This window comes from Octopus bimaculoides, chromosome Z, assembly GCF_046866305.1.
Source record: "Octopus bimaculoides isolate indiv1 chromosome Z, ASM4686630v1, whole genome shotgun sequence".
NCBI lineage: Eukaryota > Metazoa > Mollusca > Cephalopoda > Octopoda > Octopodidae > Octopus > Octopus bimaculoides.
In genome coordinates this window covers 54,006,895-54,025,238 of record NC_142944.1, presented here as the reverse complement: position 1 = coordinate 54,025,238, position 18,344 = coordinate 54,006,895, and the positions used below count along the sequence as shown (strand labels likewise).

The following is an 18,344-nucleotide window of genomic DNA, read 5'->3' as shown; positions in this document are numbered from 1 at the left end:
GTTCCCTTACAATTGGTGACCCCTGACGTTGATTCGTTCATACAGCCCTTCTGATCTGTACAGCCCAACGTGAAAAGTTCACATAACCTTTCCAAAAATGGTGACTAAATGCCAGTAATAGACCAACCGTTCTATCAGTCTTTTTCATTACATTTTTTTTTTCGTCTGTTTGCCTTCGACAAACCGACTGGTGCGAGGCTAGTGTAGTGAATCTACCTATCGCCATTAGATACAAAACTACCATCGCCATTACATACAATCTTCTCATTTAAATATAAATAAATGCGAGCGTAGTAGAGAACACCAGCCTTGTCATCACGTAACTGATTATTATTTGAAGCGGCAAATTCTTCGAACCTTTCCCGCCAGAACGTAAACTGACCAATCACGGCCCCTAATAAGGTCACGTGATAGAGTAAAATTCTGAAGGCATTTGGAGCCCTCTTAACGCTATAAATAGATCAACTCATACCCACCAAATTTGTCTCGGTCCAGTTTCTCCTTGAGATCTGTTCCGTGTACCACACGACAACAGCAGCAACAATTAGCCAGCGACCACTTCAACAGCTTCGTCCAGCCAACGATGACCACCACCGTCGCCATATCAGCAACACGTTTCTACGACTACTACCAAGCAGCCTCAATCACCACCAGCGTCAACACGGCTTACTATGTACACCAAACCAAACCTCCGCGGCACATCTCTCTCTCTTCGATTCTGTTAGGTGACTCAGCTTCACCACGATAAATAAACAGACAAGAGTTCTCAGCCAGCGACGAACATCTGTATAACAAGAATCACGGCCCGGCATCGATGCCACGACACCACAACTAGTGATCAGCTCTGTCACACTCAGCCTCCCCAACTTCACATACAGAACTTTTCCTAGAGTGTACTAAAGAACTGGTATAATTGCTCACGTGTTATTGACTCTTTCTATTTGCTGTAATAACTCACATACACATACATGTATCACTCACATACACACTTTTCTTTGTATGACGGCCTGTCTTTGATAATGTTCTTATATGTCGCATTCACACTCACACACAGACATACATCTTTAACGCTACAATAAATATCTCTGTTATTCATCTTATACGGTTGTGGTCTTTCATTACTGGTCATCTATGTTATCGTCATATAACATATCATGTATATCATCATTTGATATATTTTATTTTGTGTCCGACCGTGTGACACGTTTAAATAAAAGGAGTCCTCTGTTTTTCCATCCGTCACCATTGCTCCTTTTTGAGTTCGCACGGTCGTCCCTACAAATTAATGAATAAAAATAGAGTACAGTACTGCATTGTATAACACATTAATTAAAATATATTAAAAGAAAATATGTAGTGTACCGTAGATTAGTAAACAAAGAATTGCACATACTGTATGGAAAACTCGGGAAGTGAGTGTGTGGTGTTGTTTTGCATTTATAATAAAATAAATATATGCAAATTATAAAAATGATAAAAAAATATATACAGTATTGTTTCTACTTTGTGGATTTTCAGTTTGATTACTATTGTATCGATACACATTGGTCGATGCTAAGTTACGTTTTGGCTACATCTGGTCTTTGAGTACTCTTTTTTCCACCTTGTTTCACATTTATGTGCTTATTCCGGTATATATATATATATATATATATATATATATATATATATATATATATATATATATATATATATATACACACAGGGTCCTCCATAAGTAACTATATATTTTGTTTTTGCTTGTTACTTTGTTGATACTTATTCAGTTTTTCTATTTCATATGTCATTTGAAAGCTGAAATCTTATATTTTTATTTCTTGTTTTTCCCCCCTATTTCAGATATACTGTTATATCGATTATGTCCACCCGATTAACAAATGAGTTAAAAATTGTGGTTTTGAAATGGTTCTGCACAAAGTTATCTGGTTATGCTACAGAAGCTGCTTTTCCCGTTATTACAACAGCAGGATGGAGCAGAGGGTCTGTACTTTCAGCAGGATGGGGCACCGGCCCATTATGCTATGCTTGTGCAAGACTGGCTGGACGCCAATCTGCCCTGTCGATGGATTGGCAGGCGAGGACCGCTTGAGTGGCTGTCTCGTTCGCCGGATTTGACCCCACCCGACTTTTCTCTGTGGGACGTTCTCAAAGAGAAAGTTTACTCAACAAAGCCCCGAAACATTGCTGAACTTAAGGAACAAATTTGAGCTGCTATTGCTCAAGTGCCGTTGGAGCTGTGCGCCAAAGTATGCCACTCAGTCCCTGAAAGATTAGCAAAGTGCATTGAGATCCACGGAGAGCACACGGAGCTTTAAAAACATATCACGTTTTATGTTGCAACAAACTTTAATGTACCTTGTGTTACTTTCTGTATTGTAGTAGCTTATTTCTCCTATGTTACATTTATCATGTTGAAATAAAAATATATAGTTACTTTTCGTGGACCCTGTATATATATATATATATATATATATATATATATATATATATATATATATATATACATACATACATACATACATACATACATACATACATACATACATACATAGACAAAAGAAAAAATTCAAAAGGACGTTTAAGATGGAAAAAAAGAGGTGTGATGTTTCCTGCATGCCATTTCGTCAAAAAGAGGAAAGCAGGAAAGTTCCGGCGAGGGAAAGAATAATCCGAGAAATGCACTTGTGTGCTTACATACATACATACATACATACATACATACATACATACATACATACATACATACATAGAAATGAAACTGATTGATAACATACATACATAGGAAATATCAACCAAAAACCTGATGCACAAAAGAGACAGAGATGCCGGAAAAGCAGTGAAATGTGACAACCGATGCAGACTTTCTGGAGTTAACACCGAAGATATCACCTACATCATAAACAGTTGTCCGAAAGTCTTATCTTCCGATGCGACATGATGTAGCTAGGACACTGTACAACGAGATCCGTCGAAAGATAACCACGAAGAGGATGAAATAAGAACCCACAGTATGATGGAAGCCATAACCACTCATAAAAAGGAGTACTGGTGGAATGTCCCAGTGATAACCTCAATAAATTGTAAACACAACAGACATGATATAATGATTTGGGATAGAGAAGAGAAACTGTGAACAGTTGTGGAAATCAGTGAAAACGAGAATACCCAAACTGAACTATTGAGAAATCTGCAGTTACTCTATCCAGATTACAAGTTCAGGTTTATACCTGTAATTATTGGGATGCAGGGATATGTAACACACTGTTTAAATACCTATCTTAAGAAATTAGGCTTCTCAAAGGTAGAAAGGAGAAAGCTAATTCGAAGATTACAGATTTAACCCATCATTGGAACTGTAAAAATCTGTAAAACTTTCCTGAAGTTTATCTTTTAAGTATGAGAATGTCCAGATATGCGAGTATATGCATGAGAAGACATACATAAAACAACATAAAAGTCTGCATGTACATATACATACACACATACATGTATGTATGTATGTATGTATGTATGCATGTATGTATGTTTGTATGTATGTATGTATGTATGTGCTGTAACGTAATTTGTTACGTACAATAATATAACCAGACAACAGTAAAAACAATGCAACGAACTAAAAATTCTCTTTCCGGTCGGCATATCTATATTTTTGAGGAATCCTTTTCTTGAATTTTTTCTACATCTTGTTTCAGGTTTACCATCGTTTGGCATTCATCTGCCACGGATTGCAAGGTTAAATCTTGGTTCGCTTGTTCCAATTTAGAAATAATTCTTGCTCGAATTTCTGTATCTTCGCTTGCTGTAAGGCATTGAATGAAAATAAGACACTTGAACATTTCAGCTGTAAGTTCTTTGAGTTTAAAACTTTCACATGTATTGATTGTTCTTGCGTGTGCGATAAAATCATCATTCTCTTTTTTCGTTATATTCCTACACTCCATTCGAGTGTTAAATAAATATGTTTTATCACCGAATATTGTAGACAGTAATTCTAGTGTTTCTTTAAAAGAAATTTCATTGTTTTTTTGATTTTTTTAGGGCAATATGAAATTACGATAACGTTCATGCTCCAACGCAGCTAATTTTCGAAATAACAATCTCACATTTTGTTTGTCCGACCATGATTTGCAATCTTGCTTAAAAATCTCCTCGTACCTTCTGTATGATGATGCAAAAGTTATACCCTCCTCTGGGTTATAACTGAATTCATTAATCAAGTTCGAAACGTCGTCTGGCGAAAACGAACTTATCTCATTTTTGAACTTCTTTGAATATAGCTCCAATAATTGTTGTTGTAATTGTTGCTGTAAGAGTTGCTTCTGTAACTCCTGTTGCTGCTCTTGTTGTTGCTTTTGCAACTGTACTATGGAAGCTAATAGGTCTTCTTTTGTTTAACTAGTTGTATCTCGAATAAATTGTTAAATAATCTACGTGAGCTTCGAAACCCTCGTCGCCAGATGTAACGTAATTTGTTACGTACAATAAAGAAGATAATCAGACAACAGTAACAATAATGTAATGAACTAACAAATCTCTTTACGAACCAACGATCAATATTCCTTGTGAACTAACCAACCGTCACCTTCCGACTTCACTGCGAACTAACACAGACTTCACTCGATTTTGAACTCTGAACCTCGGATTGTTACTATTTATACTTTACTCAGACGAGTCTATCTATCGCAAGAGGGCGTCGTAACTCTCATCACAACAGTATGTATGTACAAAGTAAAAATAATTGCAGTTTTTATTGTAAAACTTTTGAAACTTTAGAACTTTGAAAGATAGCATGTTGGCAAAATCGTTAGGACGTTGGACAAACTGCTTAGCGGCATTTCTTCTGTCTTTATGTTCTGAGTTTAAATTTCGCCCAGGCCAATTTTACCTTTCATCCTTTCAGGATCAATAAAATAAGTACCAGGGACGATGTAATAGACATCCACTCCCCTCAAAAACTGTTGGCACTGATCCAAAATTTGAAACCATTTTTTTTAAAACTTTGTTTTAGGAATTAACATCTTTTGAACTCTGTTCATATAATATGCTATTTTTTACGCGCACATTTTTCGGTCTGCGCTAATAGTTTTCCGTTCTTGTTGATTGTTGCTTATCTTAAGCTGCTAAATACTTACTTCAAAAATTTCAAGTGGAGATGAGAGCTTTGAAGATGAGGAGGGCGATTATTGATGCGGAGCTACATAAAGCTACTCGGAAAGTAGAAGGAGAATTATATGCTGCTCTTTTAACAGTTATCTGACATTTGTAAGTGATTGAAAAGTAAAGAAAAAGAAAGATACGGCACGAACTGAAAGAAAATAAAATTGTTGTTGCCGACCCTGTTTTCCTTATATATTTTTTTTTTTTTACTTCGTGCAATAAAAGCGATCTATTGTTTGATCATGTGATGATAAATGATGAAATTGGGCCATATTTGCCAACCAAAAGCGTAACATATACTCACTGGGGTGATGTAAAGTACCAGAGCTCTTTATCAAATCCACGATACATCAAAAGAAGGTTACGGTCACTATTTCATGATCAAACATTACTATTCATTTTTCTTGGCATAACCACCATATATATTTACTTTTATATATATATATATATATATATATATATATATATATATATATATATATATATATATATATATATATACTTAGAGCTCGAATCCTGAAAACATGGCTAACGGGGCTCTGGTATTGCAAGTCCCCAACGGCGGATCTGTTCCTAGTGAAGGCGAATGAGGGCGATGCCATGCAAGCTGCCTATAAAGGCGGACTACGACAAACTGGAGTTCCGGCAGCTTGCCGCAGGAAGCCTGCGAACAGGACCGCCTTGAGCCGGTCCCAAGGCGGAGCATAGGATCTTATCCACCGACTCCGGCAGCTCGTTGCAGCAAAAGATAAGGGTCAATCGTCTCGAGACTCCTCTTGCCATTGAACCGCCCTCGTCTTCTGTCAAGTGCGTGCAGCTGAGAACTGTGCTTCTTAAACTTTTTACAGCACAAGCTTCGCCTTTCATCCTTCATTTTCTTTCATCTTCTCTGCAAGTCCTGCGGTGATGGGATCATCTGGCGACGAGGGCAGACTAGGATGTAATTGGAAGCCTCTAGTTGGAGTCCTGCATGTAGGCGGCATAAGTAAGATGGTCGTTGTTGGATGGACCCGTAGACGAACGTCCACTCTGGTCTTGCTTGTGCGTTCAGGCAACCCTTTTCAGGGATAGTACTGCTTGCTACACATGGGGAAGGGCCTAGAAAATGTGGCTCAGAAAAAGCTCGTCCTCACTTGCTCGACTGGGTAACCGCTCCCAGTGAGTCATCCCCAAACATGCGGTCGAAACCAAGCATCAAAATTGAAAAATATCAGCATCGAATACATGATCCTCGAACGTCAACTGCTCTGGGTGGGGAATGTTATCAGGATGCCGGAAAACCGTATACCCAAGATTGTCCTTTTTGGGGAGTTAGCAGAGGGTAACCGACCGCACTGAGGTCCGAAGAAGCGATATAAAGATCATCTCAAGAAATCCCTGAAGCTCTGCAACATCTCTGGTGAACTTGAAACACTGGCCACAGACCGTTCTACCTGGAGGAGTATGGTCAAAATTGGCACGCAGCATTTTGAGGATGAGCGGACTAGACTTCGCGAAGAAAAGCGGAGACAGCTCAAGGAATGTCAACAAAATCCTAGACGAGCTCATCTTCATTGGAGCCCTCTTCACTGCTCTCGGTGTAATCGGCTATGTGCCTCCAGAATCGGCCTTTTCAGCCAATTGTTTATTTATTTACTATTAGTCCATTGACAATTGGATTAGGAATGATTAATGTGAATGAAAATATTAATCAAACAGATATTAGAAGGTACACATGAAAGCTGTTACAATAAATTAGAGCATAGTAAAAGCTAAGGGCGGTTATGGTGTCTGACGTTATATATAGAGTATCTACAACAATAAAAATGTGATTGGTATGTTCTGAGTTCAAATCCAATCGAGGTCGAGCTAGCCATTCACTTTCATCATTCCGAGATCGATAAAATCAGATACCACCCAGAACGATAGAATGGCTGAAATGTTACCTTGCGGTATTTTTTCTTACTTTTTGCGATTTGAGTTCAAATTCTGCTGAGGAAAATTTTGCCGTTTATCCTTTCGGAATCGGTAAAAGAATGAGAATACCGGTCTAGGATGTTAGGTTGGCAGAATTGTAAGAATTCTGCGGAAAATTCCTAGTTGTAATTGTTGCAGCTTTCTACATTCTGGTTTCGCCAATAATGAGACTGGTGAGAAGCTGTATCGGCCCCTTGAGCAACATCGAAGACATTGAGATTGGAGACTTACTACAGGAGTATCAGCTGGTTTTCCTTTCTATAACTTTTATAAATATGATATTAATATTACGATCTGTTACGGTATTGTGTGGTTCAATATTTTAATGGGAAGGATTGATAATTTCCGATTGAGCCGTGTTTGACGTAAATGTTGAACGTTCATGGGACATTTTGTCGGGTGGTATCTGATTTGTGAAAGTGAATGGCTAGCTTGACCTCGATTGGATTTGAACTCAGAACATACCAATCACATTTTTATTGTTGTAGATACTCTATATATAACGTCAGACACCATAACCGCCCTTAGATTTTACTATGCTCTAATTTATTGTAACAGCTTTCATGTGTATCTTCCAATATCTGTTTGATTAATATTTTCATTCACATTAATCATTCCTAATCCAATTGTCAATGGACTAATAGTAAATAAATAAATAAATAAATAAATAAACACACCAAAAGGATCCTCCGTCGATTTCGATGAAGAACATTTCAGTTGTTTCCTCAACAGATTTACTTACTCATACAGTTATAGCGATACTGGCTGAGTGTTCCAAAATCAGTTGTACCAATAAGGTTATCACCGGAAGAATTAGTGAGTCATCATATCGACTCATAGCGTCGGTTTCCTGGATTCTGGACTGGACACAGACCTGTTGTAGGAATACTCATTTTTTGCTAGCTGGAGTAACGTAAAATAAAGTGTTTTGCTTAAGAACATAATACATCGCCCGGACCAGGGATCGAAACGGCTATCTTAGGATTATGAACCCAACGCATTAACCGCTCAGCCACGCACCTCCACTGAGGTTCAGTGAGCCAGCGTGATATGTATATTTCTTGGAAGTTCAGGTACATTCAATCCATATCAATAATCTCTCTCTTACTCTCTCATCTCTCTGTCTCTTTGTGATGTGTGTTATGTGTGTGTATGTGTGTGTGTGATATGTGTGTGCGTATATGTGTGTGTATGTGTGATATGTGTGTGCGTATGATATGTGTGTATGTGTGTATACGTGTGTGTCTGGAAGACCAGACGTTAAATGATGATGATAATGATGATGATGATGGTGATGATGGTGGTGATGATGATGATGATGACACCGACGATGATGATGATGATGACACCGACGATGATGATGAAGATGATGATAATACATGCATGTATGCAGACATCAGACATACATATATAATATACATACAAACGTACATATATACACACACATACACATATACACATACACAATCACATATATGTTTACTAACATACGTTGAGGCGCAAGCCTGGCTGCGGGTTAAGAAGCTTGCTTCCTAGTCACATGGTTCCAGGTTTAGTTCCCGGGCCAAGTGTCTTTTACTATAATCCCGGCCTGATCGAAGCCATGTGTGTGTGTGTGTCAGTGTTTGCCTCCTGGTGTTAATGTGTTTACGTCCCCGTAACTTAACAGTTCAACAAAAGGGATGGAAAGATTAAGTACCACGCTTCAGTGGCGTAGTTAATTGGGGATCAAATATAGTGACCCCTTTCTTCGAGCAAATTTTTCAAAATTGGCGCCTTTTTAACATTTTTTTAACCTTTTAATTTCCTTGTACAATATAAGTCGAATTTCTTGTTTCATTCTTTTCTTTTTCTTCTCTTTTTTTTCTTTGTTAATTGGATGGCCTTGATTCTGATGAATTGTCTGCTGAATTTCTTGCGATGTATTTGTGTCCGTTGGCATCTGAAGAACTAAAAGAAACCCTGACGTCATAACCTCTTAACACTGGACGATCCTGTAGAATTTCATCTTTTCTTCTCCGTCACACCTTTATCAGAAGTTGTAAGTTTTCATTCATAATGACATTGTTATTGAAACATGAAATTAATGAATGCAGAATACAATTACACACATTATAATAACGAAATATTTCGCGCCATATATGAGAAGTGAGTTACAAATTGTTCGGTATGTGTAACGGCAACATTTTTTTAAGTGCTCGCTCTTCCTAACTTTAAAACCTGGCAACGCCACAGCTTTAAAAAAACAGATAAGTACTTGAGTTGATTCGATTGAATAAAGTATCTTTTTTCCGACGCGGTGCACCAGCATGGTCGCAGTCTAATGACTGAAACAAAGAATAAAAGATACACACACGCACTGATATATATATATATATATATATATATATATATATATATATATATATATATATATATATATATATATATATATATATATATATATATATAATTATATATATATATATATATATATGTATATATATATATATAAATATATATATATATATATATATATATATATATATATATATATATATATATATATATATATACATATATATATATACATATATGTATATGTATATATATATATGTATATATATATATATATATATATATATATATATATATATATATATGTATGTATGTATATATGTATGTATGTATGTATGTATGTATGTATATAGAGAGAAAAAGGATAAAGAGACCAATAATCCATTATTCTACTATTACCGTCTGATGAAGGGATACATTGGATTTTCCCTGAAACAGCTGTAAGACTTTTTCCATAAAATATACTGCAGACTTTTCCATTGTTCTCTTTATCCTATTCTCTCTTTATACATACTAAAGCTAATACACGACCTATGTTATAATCCCCACTCATGTTTATACAACGAAAGGGGCAAAACTAGCCGGTATACAGAACTTACTTGGTATTACCTGTGTCTTTGGGTTTGGTTGAATCCAATACCCTTCATAACCTTATATATATATATATATATATATATATATATATATATATATATATATATATATATATATATATATATATATATATATATATATATATATATATATATAAATTCATTAATTAGAAATATTCAATAGGAATATGATATGGTGAATTTATATTGAGTGCTCGTATATATTATGGTATCAATAATATTAAATTTTTTTTTTATTGCTTGTTGTCACTAATATCATTGTTATTATTATTAATTATTTATATATTTACTATCCTTTCTATTATAAACACAAAGCCTGACGTTTTTTTGTTTTGTTTTTTTGTGGGGTGGGGGTTTAGTCGATTACATTGACCCTAGAATTTCACTGGGTCTTAATTATTGACCCCCAACAGGATGAAAGACAAAAATCAACCTCGGTGGAATTTGAACTCAGAAATGTAGCGGCGGGCGAAATACCGCTAAGCATTTCGTCCAGTGTGCTAACGATTCTGCCAGCTCACCGCCTTAATAATAATAATAATAATAATAATAATAATAATAATAATAATAATAATAATAATAATAATAATAATAATAATAATAATAATAATAATAATAATAATAATAATAATAATAACATTGATGCCACCATAGAAACCATCGCATTGATGCCACCATAGAAACCATCACATTGATGCCACCATAGAAACCATCACATTGATGCCACCATAGAAACCATCAAGCAAAAGGTATGTGCTAAAGCTGCCCGCATAGCAAGGTATGAAAAGCGTGTTAAATTCTTCCGAGATAATAACATGTTCAAAAATAACCCCAAAAATTTCTACAGGAAGATAGGGAAAACACCAGTAACAATAAAGTCTGTCCCATCAAAAGAAGAAGTGCAAGAATTTTGGAATAAAATCTGGGCAGAAGATAAAACACACAATGAAAAGGCCCCTTGGATTGATAGAATAGCTACAGACCTAGACTCCTTAGAGGAGCAAAAGTGGGAGGGGGTCAGGGTAGAAGATATAAGATCTACTCTCAGGAGGTCAAGCAAATGGAAGTCTCCAGGAAAGGATAAAATTCCTAACTTCTGGTTGAATGCCGTCCCAGAAAGCCATGAACTGCTAACAAAACTTTACAACGATGTTTTGCAAAATCCTAGTTTGATGCCCTCTTGGCTAGTTAATGGTTTAACATTCCTGCTTCCAAAAAATGAGGAAACAAACGAACCAAAAAATTATCGCCCCATAACCTGCTTAACAACAATGTATAAGACGCTAACATCTGTCCTAACCGAGTACACCTATAGTTTTTTAATAGAAAGTAGCATATTCCCTAATGAGCAAAAGGGATGTAAACGTGGATCTTATGGTTGTAAAGATCAGCTACTCATCAATAAGATGATCTTAGAAGATTGTCACAAGCGACACAAAAACTTGTCAATAGCCTGGATAGACTATAAAAAGGCCTTTGATAGCCTACCACATAGCTGGATTAGGAAATGTCTGGAAATGTATAAAATAGCTCCTACTCTGCGAAACTTTTTATCTGTAAGTATGAGATCATGGAGAACCACACTGATGTTGAACAATGACAATGAATCTCTAAATGCTGGAGATGTAAGAATTTCATGTGGCATTTTCCAGGGAGACTCACTATCACCACTCCTCTTCTGTCTAGCCCTAATACCGCTCTCAAAATTGCTCAATGATGCACAGTATGGTTATAAAATATTTGATAAAAATATAAATCATCTCATTTACATGGATGATTTAAAGCTCTTTGCAAAAAATGACCAACAACTCAAAGGCCTACTAGCGATTGTTAAACAATTCAGTGATGACATCAGGATGCAATTTGGCCTTGATAAATGTGCAAAAGCTATCTTTATCAAAGGAAAAATGACAAATACATCTAATGTGAACCTTGACCAGCAAAATGTCATAAAAGAGTTAGAACCAGCGGAGAGCTACAAATACCTAGGGGTAATTGAAGGGGACAATATCAAGCACTCAGTGATGAGGGAAAGGATCAGAAGAGAATGTTATCGCAGGGTGAGAGCAATACTGAAGACAGAGCTGAACGCGAGAAACAGGATCGAAGCGATCAATGCTCTAGCCATACCAGTCGTGACTTACAGTTTCAACATCGTTAACTGGTCAATTACTGAAATATGTAATGTTGACAGAAAAATACGAAAACTGTTGACAATGCATAGAATGCACCACCCTAAGGCAGATATAGAACGTCTTTATCTGCCAAGAAAAGAGGGAGGTCGAGGACTACTACAGCTGGCATTATCAATGAAGGTAGCCACAATTGGCCTAGACACCTATATGAAAAACTCTGAGGACTGGATGCTAAAACTTGTCTTAAAATATGAAAGCAAGAAAGCATCTTACTCAGTAACAAAACAGGCAAAGGAATATCTAAGTGAATTCCAATTGCAACAAATTCAAGAATTAGACGAACTAGAAACACCTACAGAAAAAGCTAAGCGCTTGAAAACCCGTGCTAAAATTGCTGCCTTAGCTATTATGACTGAAAAATGGCATGGAAAACCTCTCAATGGCAAATACCCAAAGAGAGCGAATAATGCAGATATTGACAAAGCCCTTACCCACCAATGGTTAATGGCCTCTGGATTGAAATCAGAAACAGAGGGGTTTATCATAGCAGCCCAAGATCAATGCCTACCTACAAAGAACTACCAGGCCAACATATTAAAGAACGGCAGCTCCCCATTATGTCGTATATGCCAACAACAAAATGAGACCATCGATCATGTTGTCTCCATGTGCAGTCTGCTTGCGCCTACAGAGTATCTCAACAGGCATGATAGAGCTGCACAATATATTCACTGGGTAATATGCAAAAACCTGGACTTGCCCCATGATAAAAACTGGTGGGAACACAAACCACCCCCAGTACTTGAAAATGATCACATTGCACTCCTCTGGAACTTCACCATTCAAACTGACAGAAAGATAGACGCAAATAGGCCAGACATCATACTGAAAGACTTCAGACAAAAATCATGCCTCCTCATTGATATGACTGTCCCAATTGATATAAACGTATCTGTCAAGACCTACCAAAAACTGAGCAAATATAAAGATCTTGAAATAGAAATTAGCAAAATGTGGAATCTGAAGACGAAAACAATACCTATTGTCATAGGTGCCCTGGGAATGACAGCGAAACGGGCCGATTACTACCTAGCTCAGATACCAGGAAACCCCAAAATGGCTGAAGTCCAAAAGATAGTGCTCATGGGAACTGCCCATATCCTACGTAAAATACTGTCTATGTGATCTCAAATTTTAAAGCAAACATAATTTTCTTATGGTTTCTTAAACATTCACTTGAACAAAACTGTACAAATCCAAATATATGGTACCCTAGGCATAACACCTACATGAACTTCTAACTTGTTGTCTCTTGAGGTCTCTGGGTGAGACTTGGATCCAACTTGTACAAATGCAAAACAAAAGTCAAACATAAAATAATAATAATAATAATAATAATAATAATAATGATAATAATAATAATAATAACAATAATAATAATAATAATAACAACAACAACAACAACAACAGCAATAATAATAATAATAATAATAATAATAATAATAATAATAATGATAACAACAACAACAATAATAATAATAACAATAACAATAATGATAATGATGATAATAATAATAATATTTACTCATACATGTATATATATATATATAGAGAGGGGGGAGTGAGGGAGAGAGAGAGAGAGAAAGAGAGGGGGGCTGAAAAGAGTTAGACCAGTGTTTCTCAACCATTTTTCTCCTATGGAACCTTTTGATTCTTTTTTTTTTTTTTACTTGGATGAACCTTCATAACCATTCCATGTTTTAAAAAATCCTATTATACTTTTATAATTAAATAAAGCTAAGAATTCCATAAAAAGAAAAATAAATGTTAAAATAATATTTTGTGCATTGTACAAAAAACCAAATTATTGCACTTAAATTTTAACATGTTACAATAAACTCCTCCCCAACCACACCCCGCCCCAGCAAAGGTCATATGGACCTCGGTTAAGAATCACTGAATTAGACAAAAAATTAAGAAATATACGGAAAGCGAGAGGCAAAGGAAGCAATTTAACAGACAGGCAGACAGGCAGACAGACAAGCAAACAACGTGACAGACAAAAACTCGGAAATACGTACGCATGTTTGGATAGATAGCAATCCGTTTTCCATTCCCCAACCTTTATGTATAAATAGGTCTCAAAACTGTACACCATTCCCCCAAACAGAGAAGTTTTACTCAAAATGTTTATAAATATATATACGCTTTCTCAATTACGTGTGTTAGTATCATCCGGTCGACTCACAAAACTAATGTGAACAAATATGCTCTGACATGAATGAAAAAAGCTAGGCGTGAAAACGTCCTTTGACGTAATATGAAAGCCATGTCACGTAGCTCATACGTTACACACACACATACACACATGTATATATATATATATATTTATATTTATATGTAATGCATAGAGATTAGATTCAGTGTGTAAGACAGACAGATGACCGTCACTACAGTAAACACTTGGAATGAAAGTAGAAAAACTTTCGCCTCTACACCAAGAAAGAAATCGCTGATCAGTTTACCAATTATTTCGGAAAGAAATGTTGTTACAGACATGGTTAGTATTTATTTATCTATTTTACTTGTGTGTGTGTATGTGTGTGTGTGTTTGTGTACTCGCCCGTGCGTATATCCATGCATCTATCTATCTATCTATCTATCTATCTATCTATCTATCTATCTATAAACACACACACATACACAGACACACACATAAATACACACACATACACAGACACACACACACACACACACACACACACATACACACACACATATATTTTATTTCTTTTATAAGTTTCAGCCCACAAGTTTATAAGTAGGCTGTTATATCCATGGTACTTGTGTAAATTTTTGTTACCCTGACAACTATTTATTATTTGTTTTCCGTATTATCTGTAAACATTGAAAAACCACACATACAAGTGTCTTCTACTATAGCTTCGGGCCGACCAAACCCTTGTGAGTGGATTTGGTAGACGGAAACTGAAAGAATCCCATCGTATATATATATATATATATATATATATATATATATATATATATATATATATATATATATATATATTAATGTTGTTTTTTTTGTCTAGTTTTAATAAAATCAATTTTGTATTAAACTGAAAGATTACTCAGTCCTTTTTATAGAGTACAAATTTATTATTCTTTTACAAGAATATCGTTGACAGTGATTTCGAAGTATCGGCTTGCCTACCCGGCATCGGACAATGTGTGCGTGTGCGTGCGTGCGTGTGTGTGTGTGTGTGTGTGTGTGTGTATGTGTGTGTGTGTGTATGAAGGCCCTTGGCCTACTGGTTAGGATGTTGCACTTACAATTAGTAGATCGCGGTTTCCATTCCTAGCCCTGGCCATGCGTTGTGCTCAGGAATTAGACACTTCTTTTCAAGCTGCTCTGCGATCATTTCGTCATCTGACAGTTTGGCACACTTGTGCACGTGTACAGGCCACGTCGATAGGATGGAGGAAGTGAGTTTATGAAAGCACAAACACTTCATTGATATGAACAAATACTCAGTGTAGTTGCATAGCAAGAAATCGTGGTATCCTCGTCAGCTGTTTAACGAGGCGAGAGTCCATAATATAACTAGGTAGTCAGACAGACAGACAGACAGACAGACAGACAGACAGACAGACAGACGGTCGGACAGAGAGACTGACAGACAGAGAGTTAGATAGATAGATAGATAGATAGATAGATACATTTCTTTTATTAGCCACACAGGGCTCAACGAAGATGGGACAAATACAATGTAGAGCTTTTCTTTTTGGGAGGGGGAAGGAAGGAAAAAAAAAAAAAAAAAAAAAAAAATTTGGTGGTGTCGATCAAAAGGGATCGTAGGAAGGGAAAAAGGGGCAGTTCGATCAAAAGGGATCGAAAAAAAAAGAAAAGGAAAGGCCGATCAATAGGGATCGTGTATCACACAGTAATGTTCTCGTGTAAAAAGAGGGGAGGACAGTTTAGGTTTAGCCGTGGAAGGAAAAGCCTACGGAAAAGACCACGGTAACCTTGGTCAATATTCTCATTGAAGAAACTATAACAGTAAGTGACTCTCTTTTGCCTTTTTGTTTTATTTTTTTTTCTTGTTCATAGGGTTATGCTCAAGATGGCTCCGTCGTTCACACGTGCCATCCTTGCTACATTCACCCATCTTTTTTTGAAGCATTCACTAGACAAGACTTCCCTTTCTACTCTCAACTTCCTCTTCAGGTGATACTTGAAGAAGTTGATGAGAGATTGCCCAGAGAGGAAAGTCTTTGTCTCTAGACCTTTCAGACGCGTCCACCATACACATTCTTTCGCCATAGCCACAAGTACGATGAAAATAGCTCTTCCTTCCCGTTTAAAGGAAGGAGGCGCGACAATATTCACGATAGACTCGGCTGATAGACCGACTCGTCCCACACGCGATAGCAGTTGTTCGACGTAAGCCCACAGCTCGGAAATGGTGGGACACTGTACGAGTGCGTGCAGAATGGTTTCGTCGCTCTGCCGGCATCTCGGACAGGTCGGCCCCGTGTTTCTCGAGCCATGCCTGTAGAGCTTATCCCGAACGGGTAGTGCTTCTCGATAGCACTGCCAGGCCAGGGATCTCTGGAAGTTGTCCATAGGTCCCGGCCCGAAGGTCGTCTTAAACAGGCGGGTCAGGTATTCCTCGTCGACGCCCAGGTTCGCCCCGAGATCGTCGTCGTACCTTCCCTCCACTAATCCACTATAGAATGCGTTAGTTGTGATGCAGTCGCTCAAGGTTGACCCGGGTTGTTGGAGTTGCCGAAGAGCAGCGCGACACTCGCGGTGCCATTCGCCCTTCCTCGGCCTCTTCTTGATCCATGACTGCAGTTCGGTCATGGAGACGAGCTGCGGGAAAGCGCGCCGCACAAACGGCGACCACACCTGTTCACCGCTGTCTACGTAGAGCCGGAGATGTCGCAGTCTCAGCGCGTGTCTGCGCATCATCAACCACGGCATGCCCAGTCCTCCTTTTAACGGGTGTTGGCAGCAAACGGATCGCCTAACCATCGGAACGCTTCCTTTCCACAAGAAGCGGAAGAGGATGCGCTCCAGTTTGGTGATGGTAGGGTCGGGACAAGGAACGACGGTCAGGCGGTAGTAGATGACGGACGCGATGTACGTGTTCGCCACCTCCGCCCGACCTTTCAGGGAAAGCTTCCTCTCGGCCCATTGCCGGGCTAGAGTGGCCACCCTTCTCGTTATCTCGTCCCAGTTCTTCTCCGTTTGGAGGTCTGGACCAAACCAGACCCCGAGCATCTCAACCGGACCGTCAGTCCAACGTCCCACGACGGAGGCGCTACTTGACGGCATGGGGTTGCTTCTCCAGGTGCCGAGCCGCAAGCCCACTGACTTATCCCGGTTGATTTTCGCTCCCGTTACCGCTTCGTATTCTCTCAGTGTCTCGCCGACAAGCTCGATGTGCTTTTGGCTAGACACTATGACGGTGACGTCGTCCGCGTATGACGACACGCTCGTCCCGCATCCCAACTCTCGCGGGATGCCCCTCAGCGTCGCCAGCTTCCGCAGTAGTGGCTCGAGAGTCAACACGTACAGAAGCGACGAGAGGGGGCATCCCTGACGGACCGAACGTGCAATGTCGAAGGGTCTTGATAGATGCCCATTGACGCGAACTACCGAACGGATGCCTCTGTACAAGGCAGCAATCCAGCCGCGGAAAATGGGACCGAAGCCGGCTGCTATGAGGACAGCCTCCAAGTATTGATGGTCTACCCTATCGAAAGCTTTCGATTGATCTAAATTGATCAGGGCCCCACCCATGCCAGGTTCCTTAACTACCCTCTCTATGATGTAGCGCATCAGATGGAGGTTGTCATGGATGCTCCTGCCCGGCACCGCGCACGTTTGCGCCTTGCCGATCAGTTTCTCGATGACAAGCGCCAACCGCTTGGCTAACACCTTGGCCAAAATTTTCAAGTCTGCATTGAGCAGAGTGATGGGCCTAAAGTTATCTATGACGTCCCCCTTGTTTGGATCTTTCTTCAGCAGCGTTACGGCTCCTCGACTCACAAAACCGGGAATGCTCCCGTTTTGCTGCCAGTTGCAGTACACGGCCGCCAAGACGTCTCCAAACAAGTCTGGCTTACAGTTGTAAAG

The 18,344-nt window shown here is 38.3% G+C and overlaps 1 protein-coding gene and 1 long non-coding RNA gene across 2 annotated transcripts in view; one reads left to right on the top strand and one right to left on the bottom strand.

Annotated features, from left to right (window-relative positions):
- Nucleotides 1-747: 747 nt before the first annotated feature.
- LOC149132246 (uncharacterized) lies at nt 748-5,151 on the bottom strand. Its single transcript, XR_016244782.1, has 2 exons — nt 3,615-5,151; nt 748-1,275 (listed from the first exon to the last, which is right to left on the bottom strand). It is a non-coding gene; the product is annotated as an uncharacterized LOC149132246 (long non-coding RNA).
- A 9,374-nt stretch (nt 5,152-14,525) lies between these two features.
- Nucleotides 14,526-18,344, top strand: part of LOC128249596 (uncharacterized) — an 18,670-nt gene continuing 14,851 nt past the window's right edge. The window contains exon 1 of the mRNA XM_052973560.2: nt 14,526-14,759. Within this exon, the coding sequence (XP_052829520.1) occupies nt 14,640-14,759 (120 nt within the window). The 5' untranslated portion in view covers nt 14,526-14,639. The remainder of the gene's footprint in view (nt 14,760-18,344) is intronic.